This window comes from Anoplopoma fimbria, chromosome 19 (genome assembly GCF_027596085.1).
Source record: "Anoplopoma fimbria isolate UVic2021 breed Golden Eagle Sablefish chromosome 19, Afim_UVic_2022, whole genome shotgun sequence".
NCBI lineage: Eukaryota > Metazoa > Chordata > Actinopteri > Perciformes > Anoplopomatidae > Anoplopoma > Anoplopoma fimbria.
In genome coordinates, this window is record NC_072467.1 from 23,105,739 (window position 1) to 23,130,159 (window position 24,421).

The following is a 24,421-nucleotide window of genomic DNA, read 5'->3' on the forward strand; positions in this document are numbered from 1 at the left end:
AGATGCCTCTTTGTTATATTATGCACAGACACTTGCAGAAAACCACCGTGCACTCCTATTCTCAAATACTACCTCACCCAGGTTTTCTGTTTGTCAGCTAGTTTGTGATAAGTTGGTAAAAAACAACTTTATCTGTAGTGACACTTTCTCCTCCATGACCTCACACTGAAAGAAGAGATGTTGAGTGCTGTCATTGCTTCATGATAAGACCAACCTCTAAATGTGTGGCTTCCAGATAACTTGTATCTATTTCCTCTGTTTCCTCTGACCTGTTTGTGTGGTTTTTTTGCTGCTTTTTAGGGGAAATCATTTTCGACCGGAGCACCTCAAACATCCCATGTGATGCTAGTGGCAGCGAAGAGAGGAGATTAACATATGAGGAAGCAGTTGAGAAAGCAGGTTTGATGGTTTTTTTGTTATCTCTGTTTTGCAGGGGGGGGGGAGAACCTGGTCAAAGTGCAATATTTCCCTCTGAAATAAAGTGGAATAATAGTAAAAAAGTAGCATAAAATGGAAATACTCAAGTATAAAAAGGGTACAAGTTCTTATATGTGCTTTTTTATGTGAAAAAAGCACATATAAGAACTTGTACCCTTATTTTTTCATATATAAAAAGCACAAGTTCCTCAATCCAGTTTTGAGATTTAGTTATGTCACTTTAAAGAGAAGGACTGAACCTTTCTAAGATGAATAATTGTCCACAAGCTAAAAACATTATAATGTAGAAACACAGATGGCAACGCAACCTATAAAGACATGGGATTATTGTTTAATGGTTAACTCCCCTCTTTGTTTACTCACTCTTTGTTCTGCTTTCAGGTTTTGGTTTGTTCCACTGGCTGCTGTTGGTGGTTTGTGGTTGGGCCAATGCCAGCGACGCCGTGGAGATCCTCTGTGTGTCCTTTCTGCTGCCGACAGCGCGATGCGATCTGCTGCTGAGCTCCTCAGACATGGGCCTGCTCACTGCCAGCATTTTCCTCGGTGAATCACAATCGTTTAATGAATCGGTGTATCAACCTGAGCTAAAGGTCGATCCACAGAAAAGTGGATCTGCAATTATTTTGATAGTTGCAAAAATGCCAATTATTCTCTAGTTTCGGCTTCTTAAATGAGAGATTTTGCTGCTTTTCTTTGTCATATATGACAATTAATTTAGTATATTTTGGTTTTAGACTGTTGGTCGGACAAAACAAGCACATTAAAGACATCACCTTAGGCTCTCAGAAATTATGAATGGCTCTTATTTTATTTCTTTTGCAGTTTATAGGCTTGTCAATTAACCAAGACAGATTGGTCGATAACTTTAACTCTTCTCTGCGGTCCCAAGTTTTTTCATAAATTTGTAACACTGGTAAGTCACATTTCTTGTGACTAATTCAGAATTTTACGGAGAGAATAATGAAAATAATCTTTAGTTGCAGTCCTACTGAGCAGGCATAGTTTGTAATTAGTCACAATGAGTGTGACTTAGCAGTATAACAAATGTAAAGGACAGCAGAGAAGAGGTAAGGTTAGATAATAAAAATGAACACAAAAGGGAAATTGAAATATAATTTGACTTTTAGTTGTTTTTTGTCTGAACTAATTAAAAACCTAATATTTGGTGACGTGAAAATCAATTACAAACAAACACATGACGATGCAGTGCAGAAGGGTTGAAACTGGATTTTTAGAAATGTTACCTAGTTGTCAAATCAACATTCATCGAAAATAAAACTACAGTTGAGTCATACACAGCAATGCTTAGACCTGAATACTGATGTTTGTATGTTCATTGTCTTATTTCCTGTTCTCTAGGGATGATGGTGGGCGGCTACATTTGGGGATACCTGGCTGACCAGAGGGGGCGCCGCAAGGTCCTGGTCGTGTCCCTGACCGTTAACGGGGTGTTCGGAGGTCTGGCCAGCATCGCTCCGTGGTTCTGGCTCTTCCTGCTGCTGCGGTTCATCAGCGGCATCGGGTGAGCACAGGATTTGAATAAGATTTGCATTTTATATTCTGGAGTTATTTAGCTGAGGGCCAATGCAGTATATTGTTCTATGTATTTCCGTGTTCGGAGAGATCACAATGCAAAACAACAGGTCACAGTTTTTATCCCCACAACACCTTCATCTTCAATGGTCCAAATCAATTTAGAACCAGAATAGGCCTCCAAAATGAGTTAACAGTCGCATATAAGTGCACAAGAATAACTGCAGTTCTTTTTTTTTTCCACCTCTGCAGGGTCGGCGGGTCGATCCCTGTTATCTTCTCCTACTTCTCAGAGTTCATGCCCCGACTGAGGAGAGGTGCAATGATCAGCGCTCTGGCCACCTTCTGGATGGCAGGAAACATCCTGGCTGCAGGTTGGAAAAAAATACATGAATAAAACAATGTCAGTGTTGCAGGATGTGTGTGTGTGGGTGCATGATTGAGCACAGAAGCTACAAGTAACCTCTTTGTTCTTTTTAAGTGTGCAACATGAAACTTGTGACCTTTCACTAGTCATGAAGAGAATCACTCAAATCTCTTCCATTAGCCTTAATTAGATGAATATGTTTTCCATTTACTCATAGAAGGTTTTGTTTCATTGATCTTTCTACAAAACTGAAACATGCTGGTGGAGTTTTCTGTCCATATCATATCACTGTATTAACACCATATCATTTTAACTAGCTTAAATGTTATAGATTCCATACCTGAAAAGCAAAAAATGCCTCAAAAATAAGATTTTTTTAAAATTTATTTCCTTTTTTTCGATTCTTATTTATTTTTCATTTTGCCTTCATTTGATAGTGGCTGTAGAGATACAGATGGAGAGAGAGCGAGAGGGTTTTGAAATGCTACAAAGGTACAGAGGTATCTACAAACTGTACTTCAGCGTCTGTCTCGGCTCATAGTCGTAGCCAGAATTGAATCGTTCGGTGGCAGAAATCCCAGAGCTGGATCAATACCAGGTTTAGTGAATTAGTTCTCACCTTAAAAACCTTAATGGTATTGATTCATCCTTCAAACACAAAGATTTTGACTTTAGGGTGAAAGCATGAACGTCCTTGGCAGGCGCTATTAAAATAAGACAACGTAGTTACATGTGTTTATCGACGAGTGACTGTGTTTTGTCTGCAGGTCTGGCCTGGTTGGTGATCCCAAGAACCTGGGCCCATTTTTCACTGGGAACTCTGGACTTTCAGAGCTGGAGACTGTTCGTGGTGCTCTGCTCTGTTCCCAGCCTCACCTCAGCCATCCTCTTCAGGCTGCTCATGCCCGAGAGCCCCAAGTTCCTCATGGAGGTATTTACAGCCCCGGGCTAGGTCTCGTATTTCCAGCTTTGAGCTGTCTTTGAGGTTTTTCCGTCCTGTCTTTGCCAGGCGGGCCGGGAGAAAGAGGCCATCCGCGTCTTCCAAGTGATGTTTAAGCTGAACATGTGGGGAAGAGGAAAGGATTTACAGGTATGCACTGAGTGATGTTCTTATACTAATTAAATTTGGTTGACAGATTTAACATGTGTAGCTTATTTAGACAACGATAAACTAAATAGATGTAGCAAAAAATAGAGATTTAAATGACTAATAATAAAAGAAAACAAACACAAATGGGAAATGGGAAATGAAAAGGGAAGTGGTATATGAGATGAAAGTACATTATTTGTGTGTGGTTTATTTACAGTTCTCTAAACATTTCCTTCCTTCATTCTACAGTAAAATAGTAATCCACTCTTAAGTGTATTGATCCTCGTCTTAAACTCTTTTGAAGGAATTTGGTTTGTGCGTCGGCTCGAAGCAAAGAGGGGAACCGGAGGAGACCAGAACCCGGAGCTCACGTAGAGAGAGACTGGCCTGTATTTTGAAAAAGGTAAAGTCACAAAACTCGACATCCACAGAGATGATTTAAGTGATGATTTAAATGTTCCTGAACCCTGGTTTAGGGCTTCAGCTCACTATTATTTGCATTGTCTATTAATCTTTTGGCTACTTCCTTAATTAATCATCAAATATTGTTTTTCTTTTATATCGAAAGCAGCAAATCGTCACTTTTGAGAAATTGCTACTGGTGAATTTTTTGACATTTGATAAAAAGGACCAAAGCAATTTACAAAAGATCTGTTTATTGGCTAATCGAATAAAACTTCTAATTATTTCAGCTTCCATGCAAGTTTATTGTGTTTTAAATTAGAAATAATTTAGTTCTTAAAACTGGACATTCAGAGTCTCTTTAAGGTGGAGCCTTAAGATTAAGATATGATCTAGGACCCAACATAAGACCCTCAAAGTGTCAGTTTTTGTTGTTAGTTTTAAATATTCCCGGAACATATTCTCAATAAAATTGGCACAAACCAGATGACAATAAGACTTGACTTTAGAAGCCCCTGTGAGCATTTTGCCCCGTTTATTATAATAATAATATTTACTTGATTACTGTATAAAATGTTTATGTCATTGTCATTTAAATAATGTCTTTGGTTTGACTTGCAGGCCTTGTTGCCTATTAAACAGATGTTTAATGGGTCGCTCAGATCCAGGAGCATCGCTCTGCTCATCGTCTTCTACTGCATCTCCTTCGGGTGAGAAACCACATCTGCACGTCTAGATCTAGACTTATGAACATCTGCAGTGACACTGGAGTTCTCCTTTACATCTATTTTGTCAGAATTTTAAACAAATTCATTTCATTTAATAAATTCAATTTTATTTACCACGTGTGTTTCAGCACTGCTGATGTGATGAATCTACAGCAGGCAGCTCTGCAGCTTTAAATGCCAGCGAGAGATAACCGTTGTGAATATTTTGACTGTAAAAACAAGTTCCTCTTTATTGACTTATGTGACTTTGTATCACGTTACTGTAGTCTCAGTGTAGCACTTGTGCATAAAAGTATAGTTTTACATAAAAAACTGACCATTTAATGTAAATGAACGGCTTAAATCTCTTTTAATGTGTGTTTGTGTGTGTTTGTGTGTGTGTGTGTGTGTGTGTGTGTGTGTGTGTGTGTGTGTGTGTGTGTGTGTGTGTGTGTGTGTGTGTGTGTGTGTTTGTGTGTGTTTGTGTGTGTGTAGGTACTACGGACTGTGGATGTGGTTCCCGGAGCTGTTTGAGAGAATGGAGAACGGCGGCTCGCCCTGTTCCAACTTGTCCATCCCGTCTCCACTCCGCAACCAAAGCTGCTACCCGGTCAAGACAGCAGGTGTGTTTCTGGGATGACAAAGAATTTATGCAGATTTTTCAGTCAGCAAACACAGAACTGGACGTGAAGCACAAATGTATTTTGAGCTGCATGAGAACGTATTTGTAATGCTTTATTTTAGGGGTCTTTAAATCCCTTATAATTTCAAACAAGTTGAATAAAAATAACTCAAGATAGAATAGCAACAGTGTTCATGAGCTACATTTTTAGTAAATTGAATTAACTATTTGCATAATTTATAGACTAACCTACAGGCCAGAATACAATTCAAAATAAATGAATAATAAAGTTTCAATAATAAAGGGGTTTAAATTGATTTTTTTTTTCTTTTTCCTTTTAATAAGTAATATACTTTTTTGCAAGAGAATTACAGACCTATAAAATAAATGTTACCCATTGTGTCCCGCCCCAATGCATGCTGGGATAGGCTCCCCCGCGACCCATAAACAGTATGATCTGGTATAAATAAGCGATGAATCATTTTAACCTTCCCGTATCTCTTCCTCCCCTCACAGTGTACATGGAGGGCTTCATCATTGCTGCATCAAACCTACCGGGAAACATCTTCACCATTCTCATGATTGACAGTCTGGGAGGAAAGGCTCTACTGTGTGAGTCTTTCAGTATTTGTTTAACTATTACTCATTATTTCATAAACAAATGCACTTCACAAGATCATGCTGCTAAGAAATGTCCATCCACATAACCAGCCATCTTTAGATCCTTGAATGTCCCTAAATCTCTCCACCTTCTGTGTTTTGTCTCCAGCCTGCAGCCTGCTGGTTTCCAGTCTGAGCGTCTTCCTCATCTACGAGGTCCAGACCAAAGTCCAGAGTCTGATCCTGTCCTGCGTCTTCAGCGGCGTCTCCGTGATCACCTGGAACGCCCTGGACGTGCTGGGAACGGAGCTCTACCCGACCCAGCTACGGTAACTTTTCCTAAAAACTTAAGTTCAGCAAAGGACATACCAGTGGATTAGGCACGACAGTTTACATTTCTTTGTTAGTTTGGATTTTTAAATGGTTAGATTAGAATTTGCCAAGCGAGGATTAACAAAATAATCTGAGGGCTAAAGGAAAATATACCATTGTTGCACAATTGTCTTTTCTCAAGCTACATTTTTTTCCCCAGGGACATAATAGACACTTCGACCTCTTCAGATCCCCAAAAATCCTTTAAATGGGTGAATTTACAACTCATGTTTTCAGCTGGACAAACTCTGATTAGGAGTCATAAACCATAAACCTTTAGAAACATTGTTACAGACTGTTTTATAAAGATCATTTATGGATTTTTTTTTATTAGGAATACCCCTTAAAATGTAGCATCTCATTTTTCAAGGGGGTCCTCAACGACAATTATAAAATACAAATCACAGTTATACAAAACATTAAACAAAATCAAAAGTAAAAACAATAAATAAACAACACAAAATATGACCAAGAAAAAGACAAATTAAGCCATACAAAATCAGGAGGTCATACTCAAACAGAGCAGGACAATGGATAATATTTTTATATGCTATAGAAAAGCTATAAATTAATGTCAATGATGGCATGAGGTAATAAATCATTAGACATAATTATAGCGATGTCATTATGGACACGCACAACTTGTCCTATAGTAAGAAGACATTTAATGGCCATGTTTTTGGTACTCATAGTTCTTCTACTGAGCTCTAATTTAACTATATTACTTTTTTAATATTTCCTCTATGATTTAATATGTTGCTTCCTCTTGTTTACTTTTTTTTAGATTTAGATATCATACTTATCAGACTAGACACTTCTAAACTTTCAAAGTAAATCATCAGAGTCTTCAGTTTTTTGGGGGATTATTTTGAGGTTACACACTTATTAATTAGTTCCATTTTTTGTAAACACAACAACAGCTGCTCACGTGTCCCGGTGTTTCTCTTCTTCCCTTCAGCTCCTCTGCTCTCGGGTTCTTCACCGGCGTGGGCCGAGTGGCCGCCATCATGGGCAACGTGGCCTTCGGGAGGTTGATGGACACAAACTGTGCCGTTCCGGTCCTGCTGGTGTCGGCTCTGCTGCTGACCGGAGGCCTGGTGGCTCTGGTGCTTCCACAAACCAAACAGACTGAGCTCACCTGATCCACTCCGAACCTCCATGACATTACTTCCTATGAGAACATCCTCTAAATGTCCTGATGGAAGCAGACTGCAGCATTACTGTGTTTGTTCTCTGATCCTTTACCTTCCGTTTCTGCTCTCTAGTGGATGTTTGAATCCTGTGCCTTCTGTCATCTCTCTGTGCCTTTTTTAAATTAAAAAAAAATGCCAACGATAAGAGAAGTTTTCAAAAGAGAGTCAGGACAGTCTGCAACCTTCCAAGAGCTCTACTGCGTTTAGATTGTGAGCTCTTGAGGATTAAAATACTCTCTCAGAGGTGGGTATGAAGGACACCTTCAGAAAGTTTGTCAGTCTCTACACTCCACAAAAAAATCACATCTTCTAAGTCAAAGAAGTATCTTGAAGGGTGTTTTCAGCTTCTACGTTTTGTCAGATTATGTGCTTAGTCGAGAGTTTTGCTATGAATCAAAGAAATGAAAAACGCTGCACATTCCACATCTGTTTTACTTTGTCATTTACTATGTAAAAGGCCTTAAGTGATCATTTTTCAGGCTAACTGACTGCAAAGTCATTGTTATATATCAACAAATGGCTGGTTTTCAAAAATTTAAAAGTGTCCTTTATTTCTAACAACTGTGTATCACGTGTACTTCTATGCATACCGAGGCTTTGAGTAGTGACTCAGGATCATTCTGTCACTTTTCTTGCACAAAGTGGACCAAATCAGTTCAGCGATCCTGTGGAAAACCAAAGATCACAGTCATTGTAAAAAGACCTTATATCAGAGTTGCAACAATGATGATGGACTCCCATGACTGAATCTCTAAAGCTGTCTTTGTGACTGAATCTCTAAAGCTGTCTTTGTGACTGAATCTCTAAAGCTGTATTTGTTTTTGAATAAATACTACTTTTGTTCATTTCAGCTGTGTGTGTGTGTGTGTGTGTTTACATCTTAGGTTTGACTGAACACTGGTGGTGGAGGAAGTATTCCGTTACTTCACTTAACTAAAAAAAATACCGATACAACAGTAAAGAAATACTAAAAGTATAGTGAAAGTACATAAATATTATCAGCGCATGTACGAAAAGTATCCTTAGTTTTACTCCGTAAAATACCCACTATATATATAATATATGATACTATTAGACTGTGAAAGCAGCATTTAACCAAAGATACCCTTACATAAGATATATAAGTATGTACATGTATATATGTATGTCTATTTATGTATATACAGTGGGTACGGAAAGTATTCAGACCCCTTTAAATTTTTCACTCTTTGTTTCATTGCAGCCATTTGCTAAAATCGAAAAAGTTCATTTTTTTTTGCATTAATGTACACTCAGCAACCCATCTTGACAGAAAAAAACAGAAATGTAGAAATTTTTGCAAATTTATTAAAAAAGAAAAACTGAAATATCACATGGTCAAGTCAAAGTATTCAGACCCTTTGCTGTGACACTCATATTTAACTCACATGCTGTCCATTTCTTCTGATCCTCCTTGAGATGGTTCTACTCCTTCATTGGAGTCCAGCTGTGTTTAATTAAACTGATTGGACTTGATTAGGAAAGGCACACACCTGTCTATATAAGACCTTACAGCATCACAGTGCATGTCAGAACAAATGAGAATCATGAGGTCGAAGGAACTGCCCAAGGAGCTCAGAGACAGAATTGTGGCAAGGCACAGATCTGGCCAAGGTTACAAAATAATTTCTGCAGCACTCAAGGTTCCTAAGAGCACAGTGGCCTCCATAATCCTTAAATGGAAGAAGTATGGGATGACCCGAACTCTTCCTAGACCTGGCCGTCCAGCCAAACTGAGCAATCGTGGGAGAAGAGCCTTGGTGAGAGAGGTAAAGAAGAACCCAAAGATCACTGTGGCTGAGCTCCAGAGATGCAGTAGGGAGATGGGAGAAAGTTCCACAAAGTCAACTATCACTGCAGCCCTCCACCAGTCGGGGCTTTATGGCAGAGTGGCCCGACGGAAGCCTCTCCTCAGTGCAAGACATATGAAAGCCCGCATAGAGTTTGCCAAAAAACACATGGAGGACTCCCAAACTATGAGAAATAAGATTCTCTGGTCTGATGAGACCAAGATTGAACTTTTGGCATTAATTCTAAGCGGTATGTGTGGAGAAAACCAGGCACTGCTCATCACCTGCCCAATACAATCCCAACAGTGAAACATGGTGGTGGCAGCATCATGCTATGGGGGTGTTTTTCAGCTGCAGGGACAGGATGACTGGTTGCAATTGAAGGAAAGATGAATGCGGCCAAGTACAGAGATATCCTGGAAGAAAACCTCCTCCAGAGTGCTCAGGACCTCAGACTGGGCCGAAGGTTCACCTTCCAACAAGACAATGACCCGAAGCACACAGCTAAAATAACAAAGGAGTGGCTGCGGAACAAGTCTGTGACCATTCTTGACTGGCCCAGCCAGAGCCCTGACCTAAACCCAATTGAGCATCTCTGGAGAGACCTGAAAATGGCTGTCCACCAACGTTCACCATCCAACCTGACAGAACTGGAGAGGATCTGCAAGGAAGAATGGCAGAGGATCCCTAAATCCAGGTGTGAGAAACTTGTTGCATCATTCCCAAGAAGACTCATGGCTGTACTAGCTCAAAAGGGTGCTTCTACTCAATACTGAGCAAAGGGTCTGAATACTTATGACCATGTGATATTTCAGTTTTTCTTTTTTAATAAATTTGCAAAAATTTCTACATTTCTGGTTTTTTCTGTCAAGATGGGTTGCTGAGTGTACATTAATGCGAAAAAAAATGAACTTTTTCGATTTTAGCAAATGGCTGCAATGAAACAAAGGGTGAAAAATTTAAAGGGGTCTGAATACTTTCCGTACCCACTGTATATGATTATACTTATATGTCTTATATAAGGGTATCTTATATATACAATACGTTGTACTTTGTGTATTAGTATCCATTGGGGACTTAGCAGTCGATAAACAGGCTGCAGTGTAATCGCAAGTGACGGACTCAGATTTTATTATAAGTGTCTGAGAAACATTAATAAAAAAAAGGACCGTACGGAGTAATAAAACATGTTTCTTACCTTAGTAGAAAAAGTAACCATTTTAGTTTAGTACTTGACCAAAGGTCTGCTGAACACGAGAGAATGAGGACGTCCCCTGAATGTGTAGACATTTTGAAGGAGGATTATGGAGAAGGATTTGAGTAAATAAAATAAGACACATGAGAATGTATCTGTATATTTTTTTTATTTGTATAATAAATAAACTTCAGGACCACATTTCACAACCACACACAGTTTGAATAAAACAATTTGGATATTTGAGAGCCGATGCAGATAAAAAAAAAAGATGTGATTAAATAATTTTATCCAACTGTTTGTGAAAGCAGTCTCCTTTTCAGTAGGTCTTTACATTAGAAGTATAATTTATTACTCTTTACATTCTTCTTCATGATGCAGTGACTGGGAATATCAGGTCTGAGTGTTTTAATGGTAAACAAAACAACAGGTTCAAAATAAAAAAAAAGGCCAAAATTAAAAATGTCCACTGCTGCTGACGCTCAGTTTTCTATGAGGAGGGGCTGAAGTTAGACTGAAATTTACTCCTTTGGTAAAACACATTTTCCCACAGTTAAGAAAACAATAAATAAATAAATAGACAGATATCGTGTTACATGATAAGAAACATGCAGCTGCTGGACACATGATGGTCCATAACAAAAGAGAAGTCACATGACCTCTGACCTGAAAACAAAACAGAAGGCATGAAAAACATTTGTCTCACCCGAAAAATGACATCAAGGTAACACTCAACTTGAAAGTGTTTCACGTTGATCATGAGCTCTATTTCAATTCTGATCTATAGGTGAATCAATTTATTCTCATGAACTAAGATAATGGTGTCGATCTTCTTCATCTGACTCTGGAAAGCAAATATTTCCCAAAATGCTGAACTTACATTTAAAATCCAGGTTGTTTTAAGGGGAAATATAAATAAATAAATCAGAAATTTGTTTTCAGCCAATTTATATATCTATAATTAAATGTAAAATGTAAGACTTTTAAATCTTTGTATCTCGTAGCAGTCTACAAATACAAATCATTTTCTACTTATTATCTAGTGTTTATTATCATAATGTGCTTCATGATGATTTCAAGTCAAGTGTCACTTTGAGTCATTTAAAAATAAGCTAATTAAATGTTCAGTGTCATCACGCCCACACACACACACACACACACACACACACACACACACACACACCTTACTTATAGTAGTACTGTATTACATATTGCAATACATACAATAACATTTATACATCTTCAGTTTTTATAAATGCCCCACTTATTGTAATGAACATGTTCACTATGACAGCGAGGCAGATGCTTAAAAGTCGCAGGATTTGAGATGAAGATCCGTCTTTATTTCCAGGAGAAGTTTACGATTTGATAAAGTTTATTGTGTCAAAATGGAATGACTCAGTTTTAGGTAGTTGTTGTCTCAGCGGAGCCTTCATGCTACATTCAAGTAATGACTTCCAATAACTGGACCAGAACTGATTATGACGATCCTGCAGTCTGTGTTTTATTGTGGTGATGAGTTTAGGGGGAGTTTACACCTTCAGTATATAAACTATTACTTATATTATTATCTACATATTAAATTATTCTGATTGCTAATAACTTAACGAGCTAAAGCTGGTGTGACAGATTGGGGCATCCACTTGTTTAAGAATTATAATTATTTACTTGGGGCACCTTACTTCTAAATAAAATAAACTTTATGAGTGAAACTACATTCTTTTTTATTTTTTTATTTAATTAAGACGTCCTTTTGTTTTTTGTAAAAAAAAGATCTTAACACACGATTTATTGTTTTAGAGACGTCAATCTGCATCTCATGGCCTTCCTCAGCAGATGTTGTTATCACGTGACCTAAGTATGTAAGTAAAGTCACATTATTACAGGTGGTCATAATTTGGGTTTTATCATTCATATCTGTGAAAACCAATATGAAACACCATTAATTCACTTTTACGCACCACATTATCTGGAACAAACTCAAAGAAAACTTGAGGTCTGATCCAACTCTACAAATTTATTTTACTTCAAGGCTTAAAACTTTTTTCCTTTTTTTTTTTACTGTTTTTTATTAAAGTAAATTTGGTCTTGATCTTATCTTGAAATTCAACTTTAATTCTCCTGTTTTTTCTGTTTCATTTATTGTATCTTGTTCCAACAAGACCTCCAACCAATACGACCACATAGACTGTTTGTTCCTCCTGATACGACCCACAGGAGCGTTTCATAAATCAACAAGTCCTCATACCTAAATGTAACGCTTGCAATTTTGTGGTAATCGTTGTGGACTGATGTACCAGAAAGGGTTCATTTAAAAACAAAACCTTGATCTTTTACTAAACCTAATCAAGTAGGATTATTGCATAAATCCAAGAGGATTTCTGGCAGAAAGCCCTGAAAGCAAACTTTATACTAAGTCACCTGACTTCCTCCTTCGCTCCCGTCATAATTACTACAGCCACTAGAGGTCGCTTTACAATAAACGTAAATATGGGTCTTTATAAGCTGCTGTCTCTTATTTTTATCTTCCATTTTTGTATTTTACTTAACTTATTTTTTGTGTATTTCTATATTTCTCTTATGTTTCTTCTATATCTTGTCCTCACACCGTTTTATGTCTTATGTTTATCACTTAGAATTGTAAATAAACTCGTCTTTCTTTCATTCAGTCTCAGTTCAAGCGAGTAACTACATCCGCTGAGAGGAAGACCACAAGATGTGGTTGAAAGCTTAAAAAAACATTAAGTAAGTCGGCCTTGTGTTTTGCTCACTTCTTGTCCTGTTTATTCAGCGAGAATTTTTCACAATTCTTTTCCACTCGGATGAGTTGATGCAAGCTATGTTTCATTTTAAGTGGATTTAAGGTTTAACAGAAGCACAAATCTTTTTTGTTTGTTTTGACTCAGAGATTGGAGTGAAATTAATCCAATTGGCTCATTGGAGCCATTTTGGATAACGACATGTAAGAAACTTTAACAGGGAGAAAAGGGATTTCATATCAGGTCACGTCTGATTGTCGTAAACATCACGTACAGCTGTGGCATTTGGTGAATATAGGAGTATTTTCTAAAAGTACAGGGCTCTTAAACAAAACCACAAACTGGAGTTCTGGAAACTTCAACAGGAGAACGAAGGAGATGCTACTAGTGTGATGGACGATATGTGGGAGGTGAGCTAAGGTGAGGGGGCGGAGGGTCAAAGGTCACGCGTCACTGCGTCAGAGCCTGCATGATGTCCTTCACCAGCATCGTGCTGATCACCATCTTCTCACAGTTGACCGTCAGCTGGCCGGCGCCGTCCTCTTTGGTTGCCACGGTTGCCAACACCAGGCTGCCGCTGGTCACCGTCCGGCCCGCAAACCTGTAGACAGAACGATCAGGAGGAGGGACAGGAGGACTGAGGTCAAAGCAGCAAAGATCGGAAGTAAAGATGAAGCCACAGAATAAAAGGAGAGGGACACACGAGTGAGGGTCAATCAGCAGGTTTGTCAACAAGTATGAACAAAAATGAACTTTTATACATCATGATGCTGTGAAGTAATATGCTTTCTTAAATACCCTGTGGAGGAAAGTAACTAGTTCTTGAGTGCAATTTTAAGATTCTGTACTCGAGTATTTCCCTTTTCTGCTCATTTATACTTCACTATTTTCAAATATGTTTCAAGGAAAACTTCTCGGATAGCGGTCGCAGTTTTATACACTTGGTTAACATTGTGAATTGAAAAAAACAAAGACAAAACAAAAGTACTTGGTTAGATTTAGTAAAACATCATGGTTCGGATTACAATATGTACATGTACATTATTTAAGTTACGGATGTTATTTAAAACAAATCAGCATTGACTTTTGGTTTCACACTGAACACAAACAGCGGTCTCCTGGGTGAAAGTCCTAACTATGTTTGTTTGACCCACCTTTCCATCCAAACTTTATCCCTACATGGACTTGCGGGAACTTTGATGGTTCAAAAAACAAATCTAATCCGGGAAAAAATATGATTATGTTGAAACATAATTAACAATGCAGTTTTGTTGTATGGGAACATCATTTTTAGGAGGCCGGGCCGGAACAAAAAATTGTTCTATTTATTAGATTACATTCATTTTAAAGCTTAAGTTACCATGCCGATTAAGAAAATATAATCAACGAACAAATTATGATGTAGTGTTTTAAGTTTGGAAAATACTTTATTTATCCCCAAAGGTACCCAGCAGTATATAAACTTTAATGTTATTAAAATAAGCTCCACATTTACCAGCTGCAACATTTAAGTGATGCTTGAATATTAATGCATCTAAAACTATAATCCAATAATATAATGTACATTATTCTGAAATGGGTAATTTTGCATAATGAGTACTATTACATTTGGTACTTTAAGTATAGTTTGATGCTAATAAAGTTGTACTTTTACTTAAGTAAAATGTAAATTCAGGAGTTTTACTTGTAACAGAGTATTTTTACACTGTGGTATCGCTACTTTTATTTAAGTAAAAGACCTGAGTACTTCTTCTACCTCTGGTCTTTACCACTAGACAAAAGTAAAAAAAATTCCAATCACTGACAGTTTACAGAGATGGATATATTAACTACTCGTGGAATTAGAACACATCACACATTAAGCTTTTACATGACATGTGTGAACATAAACAGGATCTCAGACACGATTGTCAGATTCTGATGCATCTTTTATAGATCATCATTTAGAGTTAGGATCAGCATCACCACAGGAGATTTTGTAGGACGTTCCTGATGAAAATTCATTCTAATCCTCTCACCTGCACTCTTTATCTGAACCACAGGGGACTCTGCTGAGGTTGGCGGCGGTGGTCACCCTCTGGACGATGGCGTGTTCATTCCGACACTTAGCGTCCAGAGTCAGCTTCTCTGAGATCTCGTTCATGCCCATCAGCTGACCTGCAGAGGAACGAGCAGAGCACTGGTCAAACTGGGAAGGTTTAAGAGTTGTAGTTGTATTTCACATCTCCCAGTAGCATAAAGTGCAAAGCAGTTATTAATAACACAGCGCTACATAACAAGGTGCTGCTGGTACGGTATCAGTGTGGGGACTCAGTACAGTGCTGCTTTATATACAAAGTCAAATTACATCTATTATTTAAAGATAATTGCCAGCTACAGACATATACAGTATACGGATACTGTATATTGGACACACAACAGTGATTTGATGTAAGACTCAATACATCAATGAGGACAAAATGCTACTGGAACTTAAACTGGGATGATCTGGTGCTTCCCACTGAACGCAGAAGAGGAAGGACTCTCAATTCAAAGCATGAAAGAGGTTCAATTTAGTTTGAGAGTAAGACATTTTGTACCAAAGCAATACATTAACATTATTTTCATTGATTTTGAAAATTTGCAGGTCAAAAGAAGTTAAAAACGTGGAGAAATTTAGTTGACATGCCTTGATTATATACAATTAATGTTGTTTCAACAGTGTTTGAATGACACATCGGTTTGAAGACTCTTGTCAAAAAATTCATCAGCCATTTCAGTTATTTATCAACAAAAGACGCCAAAACATTTGTTGGTTCCAGCTTCTTAAATATAGGAATGATTGATATAATTTAAAAAAATGTACATCTTTTTTTGGATTACCGTTATTGGTTGTTAGAGGCTTCCTAACTTAGGGTTTAGGACCCATTGCAAGATAAATAAACAGGGAAGGAGGGCAGAAAAACACAATATCGCTGCACAAAATAATCATTATTTTCTGCCTTTTTTCTGATTTTTTTCTAGTTTTTTTGCTTATGAATTATTATTATATTCAATTTTACATAGTCAGGTCCTTGGCAAAGTATTCACATATAACACTTTGACAATTTTGTTGACAAAAAAATTATATAGCCCAATATCACATATACAAATATGTGCAAAAAATACCCCTTAAAAAAGTGGTAACAAGCAGACAAAGCTTATTTTAAGGGGTCTAGAGTCACAAAGGCTGGAAAACGCTGGAGTAAACGAACAATCAATTCACCAGATAAATCGCTGATGAAAATATTTGTTTGCTGCAAAAAAAGATTCACTTCCTCAACCAAATTATAGGCTCGTTTTAGACGTCTCTCAACCTGCAAATCACAAAACAATCTTTGCTTACAAGCTTTGAATGTACAACAAACACTGTGACATTGCAACACTTCAGATTCCCAACATGGTCAGTGCTCATCAGCAGCTGCAAAGCTCAGAAAACAGAAATATGAACAAGCCTGATGTCATTATGTTTTTGTTCACACGGTGCTTTAAGGATGAATCTTGATCAGTGGATGAGCATTTCCAGTCATTCCTGGTGTAGCAGAGTGTGAGCGGCCTTTGATAAGATGCAGGTTAATACAGGTGAGTCTGTCTGCAGCCGCAGACCTGAAGATGCAGTGTCGATTACCAAGGCAGGAGGGGGAGTCAGCCGGAGGCATTGGAGGAGGGAGGAGGGAGGAAGAGGAGATGGAGGAGGAGGAGGAGGAGGAGGAGGAGGAGTGGGGTCGGTCTGTGTGAGGTTTGCTAAAAGGCAGGTGGACACACAGATGGCTGGGGAAAACAAATCTATCAACTTACCTAGTAATATCTTCTCTATGGGGGACAGTACGAAGAGGGAGGAACCGTGGATATGACACATGTTTAAAGAGTCACTCCGGGTTTGTTAGAGCTCAGAACTCTCTCAGTGTTAGTCAGGATGGGAAATGAACACCAAACAACAGAAACATGCTGGTAACTGTTGTCTGTAGCTGCTCACCAAACACTTAATTCTTACTTTACTTGAAAAACCTTATATTTAAAGTGGACAGTAAACACTTCTGTCCCGATGGCCACACTCGCAGTCTTTAGCACAGTGATAGACAGGTGTGTACCATTCTATCCTTTATTCTTTCCTCAATAATTAATCACATTACAGCCTTGTATCAATGTTCCTGTAGTTTATAGTCAGATATTGAATGTTTTCCTTTTGATTAACAATGGCACAGACGGTTTTTCTTCTCTTTCTTGTACGTCTATTTGAACCTGACAAAGATTTACTGATTTACTGACACAAAACATGACACTCAAACGCTTGTTTAGCAAGAACGGCAAATTAATCCCTACAACATTATCTCAGAATAATAATCTGTGTTATAAGTGATGCAATGAAAAATAATGAACATATTTGGAATAGCTGCCAAACTCTCCAGAAAAAAGACGACTAGACTTCAATAGGCAATGAAATAAACTGCAGAATAATTCATTTTTACAATAAGACCAAATCACTGTATCATCAAATGTAAAATACTGGTCAAAGTTATGTACCAATAAGTGATTACCCTTAATTTATGATCCCCATTTCAACCTATTATTTTTCTTGAAAATATAAATGAAAGTAAAGAAAATCACTTGTCGATCCTCCTCCACACAGTACAAACAAACCAACTCCCCCTACCCACTTTTATAGATTTATTTTGTGATGGTCATAAACTCATAATGTTTTTAAATGCTATATTCGTTAACAGAGTAAAATAATTCTCTTTTATCGCTCACCTTGCTCCTTTTTAAACTCATTTTCTGTCAGGAAGACGGGCCTCATCAGCTCCCCGATCGGCGGCTGAATCGACACGAAGAATTTTCTGGTGTGAGTGCTGAAAATAGAGAGAGACATGTAAAAAAAAACAGCAGATAAAGGTATTGTTGTTTCCTCAGTGCTGTACACAAACCCTGGCAGCAAACCCAGCAGCATAAGCTTGCTGTCTTGTTTTCACAAACTACTATCAGAGGACTGCAGGGTGTTGAAACGCAGGAAGTCTACACATTTAAACACAGAATCCATCTCACCACAGCTGGAAGTTTGCTGCTTGCGTTGAGTCACAGAAATCGATGCCCATCACAGCCGTGGCCGTCTCACCTGCTGGCAGCAGTTCTGTCAACGCACAGGAACAAAAAGACACAACAGTGTTGACACACGCACCAATAAAACAACATAAACCGTCAGTCAGCAACATTGATCTGAGATTAAAGATGTGTCTGCCACTGCAGCATGGATAATAAAAAACACCTGACTTTATGCAGTTGGATGCAATGCATGAAGGAAACTGAGGAGCTGCACATTGAAATACATTGGAATTTTTTGTTTTCCAAAGTTGCAGCTTTCATAGACCTCTATTGGCAAACATACTGCATTCTTTCCTTTTAATGCTTTTATTCTTGAAAAGTATCTACAAAGACATTAGGTATAATATGAAAAGATGTGAATTGTACATCATGGATACATTAATCATATAGTTAGTGATCAGCAGACAACAGCAAAATATACAAGATTAGCAAATAAATCCCTCTAATCTTGTTTCTGAAAATGCCATTTTTATTCATATGGCTTGTTTCTATTCTGTTGTGTCTTTCTATTTGTTGACCATCTGGTCTATTGTTTAAAAACATCTTCAGACCCTTGTTCACAAGAGAGAAGATAAATATTTGTGTTTCTGACAATCCTGCGCCTTTGTTCTAGCAACACAATTTAACCTTTACATTTTTAACCACACTACTAGTAAGGCACTGAGAACATGACATCGTCTGCATATTGTTTATTCCACCTAACATTCTTCTTATTGTGAAGTATAAGTAACACTCCACCTTCTGCTCCAAGAATAGTTTTAGTTTTAGTACTGGTGTCTTTCCCAATCTGTCTGTCACTCACCGATCTCTGGAAACTCTTTAACCCTCATCCCGGACTGCAGCTTCACGTCCTCCATGTGCAGGTTCTTGGTTTCTGAGGTTGCGTTGTTGGTGAACTGCATCTGCACGGCCACCATGTTGGCGTCGGGGCTGAACGGCTGTCGACTGAAGCAGTACCCCACCGACAGACCCTCCCCCGTGATCCGGTGCAGCAGCTCGTAGCTCTTCAGTGCGCTGGAGGGAGAAATGGTCTGCAGGCGGAGGAGGAGATGGAGAACAGGTTGATATAACTTAGCATGCAAGCTACATTTGAAAGTTTTTTTTATATTTCTAATGGAAACATCCTCTTGAGAAATTCACAGAGAGGCACTGATTGGTACATTGCCTTGTTAGGAATTATAATATCTTGTCATTTACTTTCCTAAATTGAGGGGTGAGCAGCAGTGTGGCAGCAGAGACTATAAAATCACGTCCATTCCTGCCTGAACTACCATCAGTTTGTGTGATAGAAGAAGAAGATGAAGGAAATAGGATGTTCTTACTGCCGGAGAGAGAACGGCGTCAGACAGAGACAATCCCTCCAGGTCGGTCACGAGGCTGTTGGACAGGAAGGTGTTGACCGGTGTGACTTGAGGAGAGGGAGCAGGTTCGACTGGGAAAAGAGACGAGAGAGTGTGAGACGCATTCATAACCCCAAATTCAGACCTGACTGTATTCATATATTTTTTTTTATCCCTTGTGGGTATTTGTATCGAGTTGTTTAAGAGAGACAAAAACTCACAATCATCGAGGTCGAGCAGAGACATTTCCTTCTTCTCTTTCTTGTTCTCTTTCTTTACAGGCTTAGACGGAGGTTTAGATTCAGCTGCCTGGAAGGAGATGAAAGAAAAACTGACAATTACTTTGTGAAGACTAAACACGGGAATTTGTGGCCCATTAGTCAATGAGTGAATGTTATTTTAGTTGTAGAAAGGCTCCTAAATTCACCTGTATTTAACATTTTAGGTTGTTTTTTATTTCAATACCTTTTTTTTCTTTTTGACTTCTGCCTCAGACTCTGAGTCTTCAGACTCCGACTGGCTGCTTTCAGACTCGCTCTCTTCGTCCTCGTCGGATTCAGACTCAGAGTCGCTCTTGCGTGGTTTGCTCTTCCTCTCTGGTTTCCTCTCTTCTTCTTCACTGCTCTGCTCGCTGGAAAGGAAAGTAAAGTTCCTATTAAGGATGAGTCAGTTATCATTATCATAACAGATGAGACAGATTCTAAATAAACTGGGTCTGTGAAATGGGCTGTACAAGAAGAGAATAAAGTGACCTCCATTAACAGAATGTGCTACCTTTCGCTTTCTTGCACTGGCTTCTTTAATTCTTTCTTAATCTTCTTCTTGTCCTTTTCCTCCTCTTCCTCCTCCTCTTCCTCAGATTCGGAGCCTTCCTCGCTCTCTTCGCTCTCTGATCCCGACCCGGTCTCCTCGATGCCGCTGCCACTCTCCGAGCCACTGGCAGAGTCGGACTCTGAAAGGGGGAGAGAAGATCGGGATCAGAGGACGAGGGTCAGATATTTTACACGGAAAACAGTGAAAGTCTACGGGGTTATAGGTCACACCTTATCCTGTGACATCTGGACTATATATATATATACACATGTTGTATTGTAAGATGCACTTACAGAAACATCACAACAAAATGAGACAGCTTTCAAGTCTCATTCAGATTCACAGTCAAAACTTAAGTCACTTCTTGATCTGTGAAATCCTTATTTGTTCCAGTTTTTCCTTGATGTTCACCACTAAAGGAGATCTTCTTCTTTCTTATTTAATCTTGCATTATTGATGCCATAGACCAAAAAAAAATCAGGGGCAGTTACATTAAAAAAAGATGACATTCCCAAGTCGTACCTGAGGTACACACAAAACACTGTGACTAAAAAGATATTACAAAGACAATTTTGTATAAAACCTGCACTAAAATATTTAAAATATTAAAATATTTGTATTTTGCTATCTATAATTTGGTGTAAGTCATGGGTGACTTTTATTGACATTGAAAGTCAGCAAATACATTTTAAGTGATCTTGTTAATCTTTACAAATCCAGAGTTTTGTCTTTTATTCCTCCTTTCTCTAATTTCATTGGTAACTGTAAATTGTTTTTTCAATTTGAATATTTGACACACGAGAGAATTATGGAATTGATTTAAAATATAACTGAGCCTTTTTAAATATTAAGCTATATACATACAACCACTTTTATAGTAAGACTTTTTATAAAATGTGTTGACATAAGAACAAAATTGAATAATGGCGGTTGTGTCTCCCTAAAGAAACCTCCATTCACGTCGGCTTTCACTCTCGTGCTCACACACAAACACATCTCCTGGACTCATTAGACTAAAGGATGTGACGGCACAGACACAGCCCGTTTAAAGCTACCACTGTCAGCTGACTCCGTCGGCCCAGACTCGCCCTCCGAGTCGGAGTAGAACGGCTTCTCCACCTTCTTCTCCTTCCTCTTCTCTCGGCTGCTGCATTTGGTCCATTCGGGCACCTGGAAGAGGAAAGTATAAAAACAGTAAGCTCCAGCTCGCCTCGCCTCGACAAACCTCCTCGGACAGAAGCAGAGACGTGGGCAGATTACAGTAGCATGGCCATGAAGGCCTCTGCCTGGGCGTGATGCAGCCAAATGAAGCCAGCCATCAGATGTGCTTTTAGAATCTGACAGCCGGAGAAGAAATTCAGTGCGGACACTTAATGTAGTTTTCACGCACAGACAGATGTTTGCACCAGGTGACGCCTTCATGACCAGTTGCAGAAATGTTTTTTCTTTTAAATACAGGGAGCAGTTCCATTAAGAGAAGTGATGTCTTTGAGGAGCGGTGACTATCCTCCCACACAAGAAAATAAAATAAATCGATCCGTCTCGCTCTTTCTGTGACCAAACTCGTTAACTAGAGCCATCAGTTAATGAGCGTGGACGTCCCCAAACCCACAAGGCTGCTAATGAATCTCGACGTGTCAGAGGACAGCACGTCCTGCTAAAAGAATCACTTCTTTAATGGTAGAGACCGAGGAAGAGGGTGCTTCTTTTCGGCTAGCTTTGGCTGAGCTAAGCACAGAACAGCATCTAGGTTAGGCGGGGGGCTGGGTGGGGGGGTCAGGGGGTCAAAAAGCACTCTGGGTTTTGCCGCTATATGGGTTGAGGCTCAAGGAGGTGGGCTCTTTCGCCGCTAACTGACTCACACTCGTTAATGTTGTGACTCTTTCAAGCAGCGTAAAAACCTGGTAGATGTAGAAAAGAAAAAAGATTGGGATGGAGGTGAGATAAGGAAGAAGAAAGGTTGGTTTGAAAAAAAAAAGAAGATAGGAAGTAAAAGAAAAACAGGCATAGGAAGGTTTTTCTGGGTCTAAAAAAGAAGACGTGTGAGAACAGTGATATCAGAGACAGAAAATAAACCGCAAATTTGTGAATTTATCGCAATATTTGGCAAGTAGGAAGCTAATATAACTATCAAGGGATTTCTTTTTTTCCTGGTGAAATCAATGCACTCCAATATAACTTAATTATGCTGCATATATCTAAATAAATAAAAGAAAAGGTCAACATTAACATTCACTACCTCAAGCAAATACACAACAATGCATTTAGTCTTCATCAGTGACAGAGCATGATGTTGATCTAGCATGGATTAAGATGAACTAAATGAGGAGGTGGAACAGGAGAGCTCTGGATCACATCACTCAGTACAACAACATTTGTGACACATTCACAAACTGTGTCACAAATTTCACGTGAGATCAATGAGGTGCAGGAAAGGAAACATGAAAATGCCGTGGGGTACTGACTAACCAGCTGGCGAAACAATCTCCACTCAAGGGCCGCTTACTCTCTTGTTCTGAGGTCTTTTGGATGTATCACATTTCTGCATTTCTTTAGCACTTTTTATGCAAAAAGCTTAATAAATTTACCTTTCATTCATCTTTATCATCAACAGATGAGGCTCGCCAAGTCGTCATGAAACTGTAGAGGTTAAAACTATATTTTATTCTGGATACTTGTAGGACGTCTTGTTCTTGTCAGCTTAAATGCAAGTGTAAATAAGTGAGTAAGTGGACCTTTAGGTGATTATTTTGTCAACTGCAGTTTTCAAGCATCAATCTCAACTTTTTACGCCAATGTGTAAACTCTAAGAGCACTCAGAATAATGAAAAACGTATATAATATAATGGAAAGTTTAAAACATCTACAGTTCCTTGACAACTGAGCAAAATTGAATCTGTTGATGAGGACCATGATGTGGTCAAAAGCTCCAGGACGGGCAAGTAAATGGACCTTGAGTTTAAAGACTGTCAACTGCAGCGAAGCTCAGCTTTATAATTCTTTAGACTGGTTTCAGTTGCTACTTGAATCCATCTTCCTCTTTACGATTTAATCTTTTTCCACTTGGGACAAATGCAGTCGCCTCTTAAAATATTAATCAGAACTGAGGAGTAAAATCGTATTAATATCATTCACTTGACCATCATCAGATACTACATTATGACAACCAGAGAGAGAGACTCTGAGACGAAAGAGAGAGAGGGCACTCTTCAAAACAAACATCACCACACTCTCAAACTGAGGCAGAGGAGTGGGGGGGGCACCTCTCTCCATTCTCCTAGCAAGCTGATCCGCCCCTCGCCGCTGGTTATGACTTCCTCTGTCTGTGGAGATGCATAATGTGCAGAAGGTAGAGCAGCGGATGTAATGGGACACTCACACTTTGATAATGACCATGATAGGTTTTTTATAAATGATCTCAAAGCATTTTAGGCTTTTGGACTGATTTCCTAACTTCAAAGCCGTCCAATCACTTTTCAGGTTTGAGACTTGTGCGTGAGATCAGATGAGTTTAAGTATCCCGTAATCAGAAAAACCAACATGTTTAAATATGTTATTTTCAATGGATTTTACTCTACTGGATGTTATCGTATGCTCTAAATTATAAATATTATTTACAATTTGTAAACATTTGCGAAAAAGAATCTTCAACAATTTATCCATCTCTTTTAGCTATTTTAAGGTTCTTGTGTGCTAAAAAGTTGTTATTTCTTTATCGTAGCAGGTGTCCTGTAAAGTGTCCTTTTTTTTTACTGAATCACAATCTGTAATTTTCCAAATAAACTAAACTAATCCACGATTTTTCCAAATACTGGATGCAACTGAAGTGGTACTCCCTGAAGTAAATGTCCCTCTGGTTGGGAATCAAACCTGTGGTACGATGACTGATCCATCACAGTACAAATGTGGTTCCTTAATTTTTTTGTCAAAGTCACACCCTTATTGCATGGTAAAGCATTTGCAAACAGGGTCTGCTTTGAAAACTTTCTTTACGGTGTATTCAATCTGATTTGCAACAATATTTTAGGATATGCCGCTGAAATACAGCTCCTTCCTAAATCTAG

The 24,421-nt window shown here is 38.6% G+C and overlaps 3 protein-coding genes across 3 annotated transcripts in view; 1 reads left to right on the forward strand and 2 right to left on the reverse strand.

Moving 5' to 3' along the window:
- The window catches only part of sv2 (synaptic vesicle glycoprotein 2), a 9,375-nt gene extending 1,201 nt beyond the window's left edge, over positions 1-8,174 (forward strand). Inside the window, exons 3-14 of the mRNA XM_054619444.1 lie at positions 301-399; positions 820-981; positions 1,798-1,960; positions 2,224-2,345; positions 3,106-3,269; positions 3,348-3,428; positions 3,733-3,831; positions 4,452-4,540; positions 5,033-5,160; positions 5,676-5,771; positions 5,929-6,088; positions 7,090-8,174. Coding sequence (XP_054475419.1) covers positions 301-399; positions 820-981; positions 1,798-1,960; positions 2,224-2,345; positions 3,106-3,269; positions 3,348-3,428; positions 3,733-3,831; positions 4,452-4,540; positions 5,033-5,160; positions 5,676-5,771; positions 5,929-6,088; positions 7,090-7,273 — 1,547 coding nt within the window. The 3' untranslated portion in view covers positions 7,274-8,174. The remainder of the gene's footprint in view (positions 1-300; positions 400-819; positions 982-1,797; positions 1,961-2,223; positions 2,346-3,105; positions 3,270-3,347; positions 3,429-3,732; positions 3,832-4,451; positions 4,541-5,032; positions 5,161-5,675; positions 5,772-5,928; positions 6,089-7,089) is intronic.
- A 5,362-nt stretch (positions 8,175-13,536) lies between these two features.
- LOC129108406 (AP-3 complex subunit beta-2-like) lies at positions 13,537-19,089 on the reverse strand. Its single transcript, XM_054620205.1, has 5 exons — positions 19,007-19,089; positions 18,148-18,232; positions 17,857-17,954; positions 15,105-15,243; positions 13,537-13,687 (listed from the first exon to the last, which is right to left on the reverse strand). Exons 1-5 carry the CDS (start codon positions 19,059-19,061, stop codon positions 13,537-13,539), a joined length of 528 nt encoding a protein of 175 aa, XP_054476180.1. The 5' UTR covers positions 19,062-19,089.
- LOC129107999 (AP-3 complex subunit beta-2-like) lies at positions 19,086-23,630 on the reverse strand (the record flags this gene model as incomplete). The annotated part of the gene is made up of 7 exons (XM_054619621.1): positions 23,583-23,630; positions 21,413-21,527; positions 20,319-20,496; positions 20,010-20,196; positions 19,766-19,853; positions 19,527-19,636; positions 19,086-19,235 (listed from the first exon to the last, which is right to left on the reverse strand). Coding segments are annotated over exons 1-7 (876 nt in total), but the record flags the coding sequence as incomplete, so codon positions are not given.
- Positions 23,631-24,421: the final 791 nt, after the last annotated feature.

Excerpts from the sequence above, each read along its gene's own strand:
- LOC129108406 (XM_054620205.1), bottom strand. The coding sequence starts at position 19,061 with ATGGAGGACGTGAAGCTGCAGTCCGGGATGAGGGTTAAAGAGTTTCCA. Across the intron at positions 15,244-17,856 it reads TGAGTTTAAAAAGGAGCAAG|GTCAGCTGATGGGCATGAAC; the intron begins GTGAGCGATAAA and ends GTTCCTCTGCAG. Across the intron at positions 13,688-15,104 it reads GGTTCAGATAAAGAGTGCAG|GTTTGCGGGCCGGACGGTGA; the intron begins GTGAGAGGATTA and ends TTCTGTCTACAG.